The sequence below is a fragment of the Pithys albifrons genome, chromosome 3 (genome assembly GCF_047495875.1).
Source record: "Pithys albifrons albifrons isolate INPA30051 chromosome 3, PitAlb_v1, whole genome shotgun sequence".
Classification (NCBI taxonomy): domain Eukaryota; kingdom Metazoa; phylum Chordata; class Aves; order Passeriformes; family Thamnophilidae; genus Pithys; species Pithys albifrons.
This window is the reverse complement of record NC_092460.1, coordinates 78,645,890-78,659,533: the sequence shown is the minus strand read 5'-3', so window position 1 is coordinate 78,659,533 and position 13,644 is coordinate 78,645,890. Positions and strand designations below refer to the sequence as shown.

Here is a 13,644-nt window from a genome sequence, read left to right as displayed (position 1 = left end):
GCTGAAAATAAATATTTAGTCAGGTTGGTTCAGGACCAATGGAGACAAGAAACAAACACTTCATTAAATTCCAACGCATAAAAAAAATCCTATTTAAAGAAGTTCATGTTAGGTTTGACTCTGATGGATTACAAAGAATGTTCAGCAACTGATAGGAAAATTTTAAAGTGTATGGATTAGAGGTGGTAAAGTGTGAAAATCTGCAGTAATCTCTGGTTCTTCTGAGTGAACAAAAGTATATAAATATCTGTGTTCAGCTGAAAAATACTAAAGTAATTGAGTTGAAGGTTTCTTCAGGTGATCACCACTGATGCTGGTCCTCTTACCTTCACAGTAAACAGACTACCTGTCCAGCAAAATTCAACCTCACTATTGCTGGAGTGTGACTAAGAGGAGCACTGCATAGTTTAAAGACAGAGTAGGAAAAACTGCTGGCAATCACAGGAATGCACTCGGAGAGAAAGCTGACCTCTGGCTGGCAAATTTTTAAGCAGATGAATAAAGATTATATTTTATTAGGCTGTAAAACTTAATGCAGACATGCATGTATATGACACCATTATATGCATGATTGCAAGACTTCTCATGAGCTTGAAGATGTTCATTCACATGTTGGACAAACAGAGTTGGAAGTATATTCAAAATATTTATGTAATGTCTTACAGAAGTGTGTAAATGCAGGCAAATTACATGGACCAAGCACACATTTTCTGTAAAGGCAGAATGAACTAGAAATATTCTTTAGATTAATTGAAACTCATTGACCTTTCACTCCCTGATAACTACTTTTGCTTTAGGAAAAGACACTGGGAAAAAACAATGGCTAACTCAATATTACTTTTATGATGCTTTTTCTTTACCCATTTTGACATCCAGTTTTTAAAATCTGCAGTCATTAAATAAGGTTTATAATGTCAGTGACACAGATCCCTCTAGCTCCTCAAAACACACTGAGTCATTAGTTAAAGGTCTGACACACTAAAAAAAAGTGCAGTTTAATTGACAAAAGAATTCTGATTTGCAGATTTCACAGACTCATGGAGCCTGAAGATGAGCGGAAGAGTGCAGTGCTCACAGGGATGGATGTCTTGATGACTGTAGTAACTCCCTCAAAAGGATTTACCTCTGACAATTTTTCTGCAAATGAACTCCTCAGGAGAGCTCCTGGGGTAGCCTGGGGCAGCTACTAGAATGGTGAGCTCAGGATTGCCCTGAGAAAGAGTATAAAACCAAACTATAGTGATCCTTCTGAGACTGCCTTCTAGCTCAGTCCTAGCACAATCTTGTCTCCTGATGAAACAAAGAAAGATTTTCCTTAACTAACCTTAGGACTGGCAATAAAGCCAAATTTAGAACACCTGCCTTCACTGATTGCATTGATTAGCTTTCTGTTGATTGTCAAAGGTGTTCAGAGACACAGCTCACATGAAGACAACTCATTCAGGTATCGATACTGTAGAAGAATCCCACCCTGTAAGTCTTTAGCTCATCTGTGTATGAGCTTAACATCTAGGTTCCTTTTATACCTCACTGCAGAACACAGATGGTTGAAAAGCATAATTTATGCCATCCTAAGGTAGATGCCTCAAAATAGTGACATTAATTGCAAACTAAAATTGCTCAGTTCACCCAGGGAATCTAAATGAGACATTGAAGACAGATAGGAGATATACCATGGGAGTGCTCATCCAGCCTGCCCATGGACAACACTCCCTGTGTGCCTGGAAGATGAAGAACTGTCTGGAATGATGTTTTACCAAACTTACCCTGATAAAGAGGAAGGTGACCATCAGCAAGGTTATACAGTAACCAGGAAATTACAAAGTGACTTTAAAACAAAGGAGTCAGCAGCAGTCAAAAGCTGGTGAGGCACTGCCAGAAGTCAGCCCACTGCCATCACAACTTCTGCCTAGACTGCAGGGAATACTGGGTTGTAAGGATGGGCATAGATCCTGTGTCCTGTGTGAAATGGAGACATGCAGAGCTGGGGCTCCCAAGTCTCCAAGCAGAGGTGCACAAATGAAGAGAAGGTGCACGCCAGAAGAGCAGGACTGTGTTTGCAACCCGTGTTGCCTGTGAGATAGGGGCTGGATGTGAGTAGAACTTCAGAAGAATGTTTAGAAATGTGTAATGTTTATTAAAATTTTTGAAGTGTCTGGTATCACAGTTTACTTCTTCTGTCACTGAAATTGATAGAAGGTATGTTATTATTGCTGGTTGCCAGTTAATTGTATATCATCAATTAGACACTTCTGAACCTACTCAAGAGGCAAGAAGATAGAAGAAGATAGACCACTGTGGCTACTGAGTAGTTCAATACAATTTTGAGGTTTACATTTGGGGATTTAGTGCATCATACTTTACAGTATTTGTATGAAGAGATTTTGAATGCACTTTGCTGGTACCTCGTTGTAGCCTTCAAAACCATACGGCAGACAAAGTTATCAGGATAAAAGTTGAAAGTAAGATTTATGTCAGATGAACCAAAACATGACCTTTGGTTTCAAGAAATTACCCTTTTTAAAGTAACAAAGGGCATCTTGTCCAGATTGTTCTACTATGTACAGGAGCTGGTGCACTCCTGATCAGCTGGATCTGCAGGGTCTCAAAGACAGTAATTGCCTCTTCTTGAAAATAACTTGAATAAATTAAATCAGTTTCTGAGAACTTTCAGCATAGGCCCTATACTCTCAGTTCACTTTTGTCCATTCATTCTTCTTACTGGATCTATCTTTGGTGAAATTCTTCACCAGGTCTGAATACTTTTGGGTATAAGTAGTTGTTCATAGGTACAAAAATACTATTTTACACACAAAAAAGAATCTCTTTGACTATATATATGTAACCATCTAGATATCTAACATGTCTGCAAGAATGCAAACTGATTCCACATAGGCAGCCAGGAGAAAAGATATTTAGCAATGAAGCTATTTTCTATATAGTCTGCTAGCACAGGTGACCTCTCCGCTGATCACAGTATACAGGAAGAGTCATAGGGCATGTAATGGGAGAAGAATGAACCATGTACCAATGGTTCTAGAACAAATCACAGAGAAAACACTGCAGTAATTTGTCATGTTTATAGCATTAGCCTAAAGTAGGTCTGTTTATTCCACTCCTTATTTGTTGATGCACCATTTCTCTGTAGCTTTACATAGGATTTGATGAAGGAGGAAATCATGGTAGTATTCAGCTGTCTTACACAGCAAATTTCCCAGATATATATATTTTTCTTTACATATGATTTTTAAAGAGGTGGTATTTAATTGTTCATTAAAAAAACCCTGTTAACAAAAAATACCCAACCTCTTGTTCCTTAACACTTTCACAACTTATTTACATGGAGGAGAAAAGGCCATCTGAGAAAGATTTCCCAACTCAGCACTAACTTCTTAGTGGGAAAGTAAAAGTGATTTATTAACAGCATTTCCCAACTCACTGTGAGAAACAAAAGTGGATCAGCTTGACTTAGGGAAGCTGGAAATTGAAAAAAAAGGAAAGATGAGAAGAAGAATTAGGATAATGGGAGGCAGGTCTAGGAAAATTAGGAGCCACAGTGGGGCATGCTTACAGACCTGCCTGGATTGAACAGCCAGAGCAAGACGATCTATGAACCAGGAAAAAAACCAGAGAGCCAAGGGTAACAGTGTAAAGTCTAGAGCTCTCTCTTAACTAAACTGGGATGTTCATAATGAGAAGAGCAGAAAAGAACTCCAGAAAGAATTTTAACTGTATTTGTGCACTGCATGAAAGGTTAACACAGAGATGAAGAAGATAAAGAAGGAAGGATTACTTATTCTTTCTTTTGAGATTTAGGGATATGAAATCAAGTAACCATGCAGAAGTTTTTAAGCAAACAAATACTCTTTCTCAAGCAACACATAACAATCTGTACAGTCTCATTCCTGGAAGACATTGGGAAGATCAAAAGCATTCATCTAGTAGAGAACTGCATGGCATAAAAGTCCACTGGAACTTATTAAACACCCAGATATAAATTCCACTTCCAGTCTTGTGTTTCTAACCTTGCAGGTTACTAGAAATAGCTGTAATCTGCCTAGGGACCAGCACCAATTTATGCTTGTCCTGTAACACAGTTTCATGATGCTCTTTTGCTTGGTCTTTGCCAGAAATGGCATGTCAGACTAAGCATGTCTTTGATCTTCTCCAGTCCAGACTTTCCTTCTTAGATCAGTGAAAAGAGAAATTAGAGGGCTCTAGATACCATAAGGAAAAAAAACAGAGATGGCATTTATATTATGCTCAGTCTTCCCAAAAGCGGAGAATTACAGCATTCTTACAGAACTTAATGAATAAACTTAATTTTAGTCCCAAATAACACTGCAATCTAATTGTTTAAGAATTGATGGTAATTTTCCTTTTGTGTTTGCTCCTGAGAGTAACGTGGCAAGAACATTAAATTTAAAAATCCCGAGCCTTTCTGCTGTTTGTAAACATTTTGCTCCTTATCTGCATGTATGTTTTGCATTTTATGTCACCTAAAATATGTGGCTAATACTTGAGGTAGTATCAAAACCGGCCACTTGAGGGCAATATTGCAGCCTAATTGTAACGGTGCTCGGCTCTAAACCAGACCTCCAAGTCATACTAAAAGATGGATTTCCTGTGTAAGTGAGGGTTCCTTGTTTATTTGCATGTATGTTAAGTAGAAAAAAAGAGTATTTTTCTTTATTCACGTTTCCAAATGCTTAATACCCAGAGTTTCAGCAACAGTTATAGTGACTTACAGCAACCTTAACAGCAAACTGCTTTCATAAAGTATGTTTACTTCACTTCACAAGTGGAAAATCATTTCAGAGCTGTTTCATCTGAGTACATCTAGGGTTATGCAAGAACACCGGTCCAGGAATTCCAGTTTAGGAGGCACCTGTCTTTTTGGATGAGCAAAGGGATAGTGAGTAAGAGCAGAGACGATGGGAGGTTGCCAACAGCACAGAAGAGCCTTCCCTCATGATGCAGGATGTGGTACTACAGTCTACAAAAGTGAATCCAATCCCTTCATTAAGAACTGTGATCAGGCTGGAAAAGGTTAATGACATGGCAAAGGAAGCACTTCACAGTGTGTTAAGCCTTGAGATAATTAATCATAAATTACTGGTTTGCACACCAGCTTTATTAAACAGAAAATTATTCAGGGGTCAGCATTCTGTTCAATACACATGCATAATATCAATTAACGCAAAAGGAATTATTGCATACACTGACAGAGACCATTCTCTTAATTGATCCCACATGCAAAACAGAAAGCTTCTATTTTATTATTAATTTTTCAACACACAGATGGTCTAAATAAGGGCTTTCCAAATTTCCTCAAGGAAATAGGACTATTACGCAAGTCTCATATCAAAACATCTGTGTGGCAGAAAGCCATCCTCTCCTCTGCATCTCTTGCATCTTCCCATGCTGGGCCCAAATACAGAGTTGCACTTTTGTTACCCCTTGATTACACACAAAATCCTCATGCCAGTTCAGGATTTACCTTTGCTTTCTGAACTGAGATACTAAAATATGTATAATCCAGATAAAATCTGGCAGCTGGTGAGCAAAACATATTTAAACTCTTCCTGAACTTCCATTTGACCAAGGTTTATCAAGTAATCATTCTGAAGCTGTGCCACTATGACTAGGATAAGTAAATTTGCATTGCAAAATCATTTACAATAGTTTACTAACAAAAAAAGAAAAGCAGCAGGGAACATAGTGTTATTTAATTCAATAAACTCCTTTTTCTTTATACAATTTCCTTAATCATTTGATTAAGTTTTCTTAATAATCTCTCCACATATACGATATTCTGGTGACTTCCTTACAGTGTTGTTGTTGTACACAGGAGTGAAACTTTAAACATACTTAACATACTGAGTTTGTGACAGCAATACTTTAACCAAGCCAGACACAAACATGGATGAATTTCTCATTGATAATATTTTCATTATACTGGTATGAGGCAAAAATTCCTGAACAGAGATCTATACACACTGAGGAGATCTCTAAATTATTGTGTAACATTATTGGAAGCAGCACATCAAAATTATTGTCATCTCCTCATTAAAAAAATGAAAACCAGAACTCAGTCAGCTGTTCTTGGGGAAAAACACATCAAACACTAGCAAATTTCTCCAGGCCAAAGTCTCCTCTATAGGCATGTTGAGTCTTCAAAAACAGCAAAGGGTATTCTGTCAATCAGTGGAAGAGCAGGTCTTAGAGATCCTTTCTGTCTTTATTGACTATTAACAGGTTGGAGCTTCAAAGCATGACGAATAATTTCATCCTACATAATAGAGCTGGCAGAAGCTTAAAGTTTAGGAGCTTTCTGGACCAGGTTCCTTGGCTGGTACAAATATGCATAGCCCCACTAGCTACTCTGGGAGAGGAGATCACTCTGCTGGCATTGTATGTCCCACTGGCAAATGACAGCTCCGTGAAGTTTATGACAAACTTGACATAACCTCAGTCCAAAGGATAGCAATGGTTGAATTCATACCTTCTCCCAAGTATTGTTTTCAGATTAGTGATCTGTCTGTTTCATCTGCATCAAGCACAGACCTCTTTATGATTTCCTCAGTAGTGCTTTCTCACCACTCTATGAATTGCCAGCATCTCACTTCTCTTGGAAACTCCCTGAGTCCTTCCACGTTCTTTGTAGGGCATGCTATGCTGAGAGACAGTCTTACAGACCCCATTTTCCATTGTTTTGTTAATTTGCATTTCAATCTCTGCCTCACTACAAATGTGCTTTCTGTGGTGCCTATTTTTGTTTATTTCTCACCATTTTGACAAAGCTATGGAAGGCATAACACCACAGCAGCAGGAAACAGACTGGAACTACTGTAGGTGCCCTGCTATAATTTTTATTGCTTCTTCAGCTGCCAAAGTGCTCTTTAAATGGTGGCTGACATCCTGTTCAGCAGAATTCCCTCAGTGGGAATTGTTTTACAGAGCTATATCACAATTACTAATGACTACTTCAGCTGCGATAGTGATGCTGCTGGATATGGTGCTGTTTTAATAAACATAAACCAAAACTGAATCCTAAGGTTTGCAAGTGAGTGAGCATTAGTCTTCAAAAATGAAAACAGAGGAAAATAGATGGTAAAGTAATTTGGCCTTCCATAGTTTCTTAGTGGGGAGAGAAGTAGGTTCAACTCACCTAATTTTGGCAATCCAGAATTCGGCATGTTCTCTAAGAATGTCATAGCCCACAGAAGGAAGCAGACACATTTACCAGGAAACTTATCTCACTCCAAAACTAGTACCTAAATTGGGTAGGATGATTTGTTCTCTAGAGGTGTCTGTTTCTGCAATAACTAGAATTAGATAAAGAGCTTTAGAATTGGGCACTGCACTTTGAGAGAGCTGAAACTGTAGAACATACCAAACGGTTGACATCATGAAAACTCCTGACAGTGACAACACAACACTCAGACTGATCCACAGCCAAGACCTGCTCCTACTCCAAGAATGCTCAATAGGCAAAGCACACCCATCCTCTGATGGCTGCTGCAGGAGCTGATCTATGGGACCTCAAGAAATCACTGCTACTTTGTGGTCTTAATTCACCAAAAGAAAAACAGCTGCACAACTGTAGCTTCTTCACAAAGAGCTGATGTGTTGCAAGCACAATTCTGTGCTGGAAGAAGTAAGGGAATGGGAAGACATATTTCCAAAATCATGGGACTGCTGAGAAAATGAAATGTGTAGAGAAAGAGGTCTCTCCAGACACTTCGTGAGAGTTAATCCAATTAAGGCACATCCTTCTTCATAAAATCAAGACCATGGACGGCCCACCCTGTCCATGGCATACCTCCTTCCCCTTATTTAGAAGTGCCCTGACCTTCATCTAGTCTGTTTTACTGCACCTAAAAAAGGAATCTAAACAAACTGTTTTAAATATTTACCTTCTCTTTTACAACACTGTCAATATCCCAGCAAAAGCTGTTACTGCATGGCAGCACCCACAGTGCTGTGCTTTAGAGAAAACTCCAACCTTGCAACTGCTGTCAAATGTCACCAATAAAAATGGTCTCTGATGCACGCAAGTCCCAGCCCCCAGTGCACAGGGCAATGCTTCCCTGCTTCAAGAAGCAAACCCCACTTGTTCTGAGAAATTAAAACTGCATGTTAGGAGAATATTCACTGTAGGCTGTGGACTACAGCTAAAGAAGGGGTAAAAGAGAAGAAAGATATTGTCTGTTTTTCTATGTACTTTGCGTGAAAGACAGGAAAATTAGGAAATGAAATGTTTTACCTTTATGGTAAAATGCTTCTTGGGGGGATGCCAGACAGTGGTGGTTGAATGAATGAATGCCCGCAGAGGTGTTAAGGATGTCACAAGCACATATGCTTTGATAATGACAGAAAGGTCTTGAGCTTTAAGGATGTCCTTGTGCTCTGATGAAGCTGATACTTGATTCCTGGAAAGTAATAAAAACATGTAGCATTAATGCAGTGCTTTTGCAGATGAGTTCTAGGAAAATAGTGAAACGGTGAGATTAGTGGAAATATGAAATTACTCTTTTTTTTTTCCCCTGAGTTAAGCAACACAGTAGATTAAATCAAGCAGGTTGAAACAAAGCTTACATCAAGTCATTTCATTGCCTTCAGAATTTTTAAATCTTAATTTCCAAACATATAAAGCAACTGTACTAGGAGAGGGTGAAGTTTGAGAATACATAAATTGCCTAAAATTGAGGAAATATATTTTAAGACAACATTAGTCTGTGAGAAGTATAGAGCAGTTCTTTACTGAAAAGCTTTCCAGTGTACAGAGTACATAGGTGTGCACCCTGCCCCCAGTGATGGCCTCGTGCTTCTTCAGGCGGGTCCTGAGGCTCTTCATGGTTTGCCCGGGAGTGGGCCCTGCTCTGGCCCCATCACCCCCCAGTATACAGAGAGATGTATAAGGGTCTTACAAATTTGTAATAATGTTTAATTACCATACTAAAGGTTACATACAACCCAAGAACCACTCACCCCTCATATCACACCGGTGCCACCCCAGAACTGCCCTGTTGGAGCACCTCCAAGGGCCCTGGGTCTTCTGTCTTATTTTGACTACAGTATGTATTGTTATTCTAGTCCTGCTACATGTGATGTTCTAGTTGCTATCTCACTCTTAAGACAGAAATCCAGGAACGTGGCACAGAGGTAGAAACTGCTAGCTGTTACCTCAAATGTGAGAAACTACACAGCTATATAAAAATATATATAAATATATAAAATCCTAAGGCATCAGTATGGGTAAACACATTTTGGGAATATTAAAATTTTGCAAACCCAGGACATTCAGAATGAAAGATTAAATTAAACATTAAAGAAACTCAAACATCTTAAATAACAGAAGTGCATAGTCAAGGTACCCAGACTGAGCACTGATTTGTAGTGAATACAGAAAAAACCCCACCATCCAACCCTGTGGAAAGACTGTACTATTGTTAGCACTTTCCTCAATGTAATGAAAGGACAGAAACACATGGTGCTGCATACTTTACCTAATGAAAGCCACATACAATAATTCTAAGTATTAGGAAAGGCTGGGATACCTATAAATAACCCATAATACATCAACTAAATCTAAGAATTGTGCAAGGTTTGTGTAGAAAGTGACATGGATCTCTAAATACTAGCCTATAGCTCCTCTAGTACACACAAGAATAATCAGTCATAGAAACAGGAGAGAAAAAAAACAATTCCAAGGCAAAAAAAATCTGTTATTTAAAAGTTCATTATGTAGGGAAATCTGAGCTATACTTGGGCATATTCACAAATGTGGTTATTAATCTGTCTGTTAAAACCTCTGAGTAACAATTTACCTCATAGCAAATGCAAAGGGAAGATGACTATACAAATTATGGGTCTCTAAGACTGATTGCTGCTAAAAGACAAGGGGGTCTCCTTCCATTTCAGTGCAATTTTTGGCAACATGTGGCCTTTCCAGACTTCAGTTTTGCTATTTGTTAAGGAAGTCTAATAATGTCTCTCTTAAAGCAAACTACTTCTCCCCTCTGCAGAACAGTAGTAGGTCCTCAAGCATAAAATTTGTGAAATACCATAATGTAGCACTTGATAACAGACAAATTATGAAGTACTTCTTGATTCTTCATTTAAGGGAGGATCTCTGTGCAAAGGACTACATATGTGTACCAGTAGTAGTCTATGGTAGGGGCAAGGTGGGAATGGAAGCAGGAAACAGCTCAGCCATCATGAGACCTCAACATTCAGGAGTGTCTCTGAGTCTGTATTTATCTGTCTAGGTTTTTCCAATGCCATCAACATAAAGACAGCTTACACTCAAAACATGTGCAAACTTGACTAGTACTGAAACAAACATTATGCAAGTATGACATGCAATACATCCAAGTTCTACCTCTATGATCTGCTGTGGTCTCCTCTTTTGCTACATTCTGCATCCCTGACTCCCAAGTAACTGCATGACAAAGCCCTGGCAGTTTCCAAGGGTGGGGTGTCATCAGCTTACAGCTCTGTGCTTGTGCGCTGCTTCCACCAGTGCTGCAGATGGGAGGTACTTGTCTTGTCCATGCTTTCGCTACCCTGGGACACGTTGCTTGCAGTGCTGGGCCTTGATAGTCCAGGCTGGCCAGAACACTCTGGGGCAATAACTGGGAGCTGCAGGTCTGAAAAGATACAAAGGGGATGACAAAGGAAGACAGCAGAGTACTGAAAGCAGCAGTCGACTCCTGCTATTATGGAAAAAAATGTATAAACCACAACAGATAGAGAGGAGTTACTAGCATCAGCCAAAAATGTAAAGTAATAAATGCTGAGATGATAAACTTTTTTGGATCTGCTAACAGAGAGTTTCACACCCTACAAGTACCACCTTCCAGCTGCAAACTGCAGGCTCAGAGGCTTAGCTGCAACTCCCAGTTTACAGGTGAGTGCAGGAATACTGCACACAAAAAGCATCCCTTTCTCCCTTCTTCAAAATATAAATCCTTTATTTCTAAATACAGATTCTCACAGACCACAGTTACAATTAATGTGGATAAAAATTTATTTGCCTAAGGACCAGGGGACTTTGCCACTGTAATAATTTAGACAGCCCAGTAAAAACCACATATCCTTGCTTCTATGTTTACCATTTAAGGCTACAATCTGTAGTTACTGAAACCTGTGGGAGGCTTAGTTCTGCCACTGAAAACAGTAGGCTCAGGACTGATGTACCATGATTGTCCAGATTACTGAGTCATGTGACTATTAACTGTAATCAAAATATTGTGATGTGAGATCATAGAAACATAGAATCATAGAATCAATTGGGTTGGAAAACACCTCCAAGATCATCGAGTCCAACCCTTGGTCCAACTCTAGTCCATTTATCAGATCATGGCACTCAGTGCCATGTCCAATCTGCGTTTAAAAATCTCTAGGGATGGTGAATCCACCACCTCTCTGGGCAGCCCATTCCAATGCCTGATCACTCTCTCTGAAAAGAATTTTTTTCTGATATCCAACTTAAATTTCCCCTGGCAGAGCTTAAGCCCGTGCCCCCTTGTCCTATTACTGACTGCGTGGGAGAAGAGACCATCACCCACCTGGCTAGAACTTCCCTTCAGGTAGTTCTAGACAGTGATGAGGTCACCTCTGAGCCTCCTCTTCTCCAGGCTAAACAACCCCAGCTCCCTCAGCCCCTGCCCATAGGGCTTGTGCTCCAGTCCCTTCACCAGCCTTGTTGCTCTTCTCTGGACTCGCTCCAGCACCTCAATATCCTTTTTGAACTGAGGGGCCCAGAACTGAACACAGTACTCAAGGTGTGGCCTCACCAACGCAGAGTACAGGGGAAGGATCACTTCCCTGGTCCTGCTGGCCACGCTATTTTTGATACAGGACAGGATCCCATTGGCCTTCTTGGCCACCTGGGCACACTGTTGGCTCATGTTGAGCTTTCTGTCAATTAGGACCCCAAGGTCCCTTTCTGCCTGGCTGCTTTCCAGCCAACAGATCAGACAACAGGTGGCATGTATTTTCTGCCTTTACAGTGCTTGATAAAAAGGCACAAAGTCCTTGATAAAGAGACACAAAGCGTGTATTATTTCATGTAGGGTGGTTTCCATTAGCTCTAATACACCTCACATTTCAAATTCTTAAATAATAGTCAGGGAAAAGTCAAGCTGTTCACATTATTTCCAAACTTTATTTCCTTTCTTTCTAATGACAAGCCACATTGTGCTAATGCTATGAATTTATTTGTAGAAATTCTCTTTTAAAGCAGGCACTCTCAACTTGGGTACGTGAAATGAAAACTACAACTGAAGTTGTGTTTCTAGTGATGAGCTCTGAGTAGCCATTTAAGAAAAAAACTATTCTTTTTCACAGAGATCCTGTTAAAATGACATTGTGATTGTCTGTATTTATTGGTTGTTCATCAGGTAAGTTCAGTTCAGCCTTCCAGTCCAAACTCAACTGGGATCTAAAATTAATCTGGTCCTCTGCCTTATATGCACCATGTAGCAGGATTGAAGGCTTTAATAATCAAAACCAGGCAGTTATTTAATAGAGCATGTGATACTCACACTGGCATCTCTCTGTTGTTGTGCATCATAACTGATTTGTACTTCATAAGTGAATACCTGGTTTTTGATAGTACAGCAACAAAAGCACCCTACTCCATCTACCTGACTGTGCAGTGACAACAGGAGTAAGCCAGTAAACTCCATTAAGTCATTTATTTAGCAGACTTGCTTCTGAATATGCACAGGGACTAGTTCTGCAAAATCAAGTGCTGGTTTTTCCACACAAGGGCAATTTCCACCCTGTAAATGGCATTTCAACATGGTAATTTGCAATGGCCACCATGCATCACTTCAGATATCTAACTGTAATGTCTGTATTAGCAAGATAGTATTCTTAGACTCTGTATTTATCAAAGGGGGAAGGCTGTGGATGTGGTCTATCTAGACTTCAGCAAGGCCATTGACACTGTCTCCCATAATATACTCCTGGAAAAGCTGGTAACCCATGGCTTGGACAAGTGTACCCTCTGCTGGGTTAGGAGCTGGCTGGAGGGTCGGGCCCAGAGAGTGCTGGTGAACGGAGCTGCATCCAGCTGGTGGCCGGTCACTAGTGGTGTTTCCCAGGGGTCAGTGTTGGGTCCAGTCCTGTTTAACATCTTTATTGATGATTTAGATGAGGGGATTGAGTCCATCATCAGCAAATTTGCTGATGACACCAAGCTGGGAAGGAGTGTCGACCTGCTGGAAGGCAGGAGGGCTCTGCAGAGGGATCTGGATAGACTTGAGAGATGGGCTGATTCCAATGGGATGAAGTTCAATAAGGCCAAATGCCGGTTCCTGCACTTTGGCCACAATAACTCCATGCAGTGCTACAGGCTGGGCACAGAGTGGCTGGAAAGCAGCCAGGCAGAAAGGGACCTTGGGGTACTAATTGACAGGAAGTTCAACATGAGCCAACAGTGTGCTCAGGTGGCCAAGAAGGCCAATGGGATCCTGTCCTGTATCAAAAATAGTGTGGGTAGCAGGACCAGGGAAGTGATCCTTCCCCTGTATTCTGTGTTGGTGAGGCCACACCTTGAGCATTGTGTCCAGTTCTGGGCCCCTCAGTTCAGGAAAGATATTGAGGGGCTGGAGCAGATCCAAGAGAAGA

General features: G+C 40.3%; 1 protein-coding gene across 1 annotated transcript in view; it reads right to left on the bottom strand.

The window, feature by feature from the left end:
• The window catches only part of CPED1 (cadherin like and PC-esterase domain containing 1), a 149,866-nt gene that overhangs the window by 91,410 nt on the left and 44,812 nt on the right, over nt 1-13,644 (bottom strand). The window contains exons 6-7 of the mRNA XM_071552475.1: nt 10,499-10,655; nt 8,270-8,435 (exon numbers count right to left, since the gene is read on the bottom strand). Of these exons, the coding sequence (XP_071408576.1) occupies nt 8,270-8,435; nt 10,499-10,655 (323 nt within the window). The remainder of the gene's footprint in view (nt 1-8,269; nt 8,436-10,498; nt 10,656-13,644) is intronic.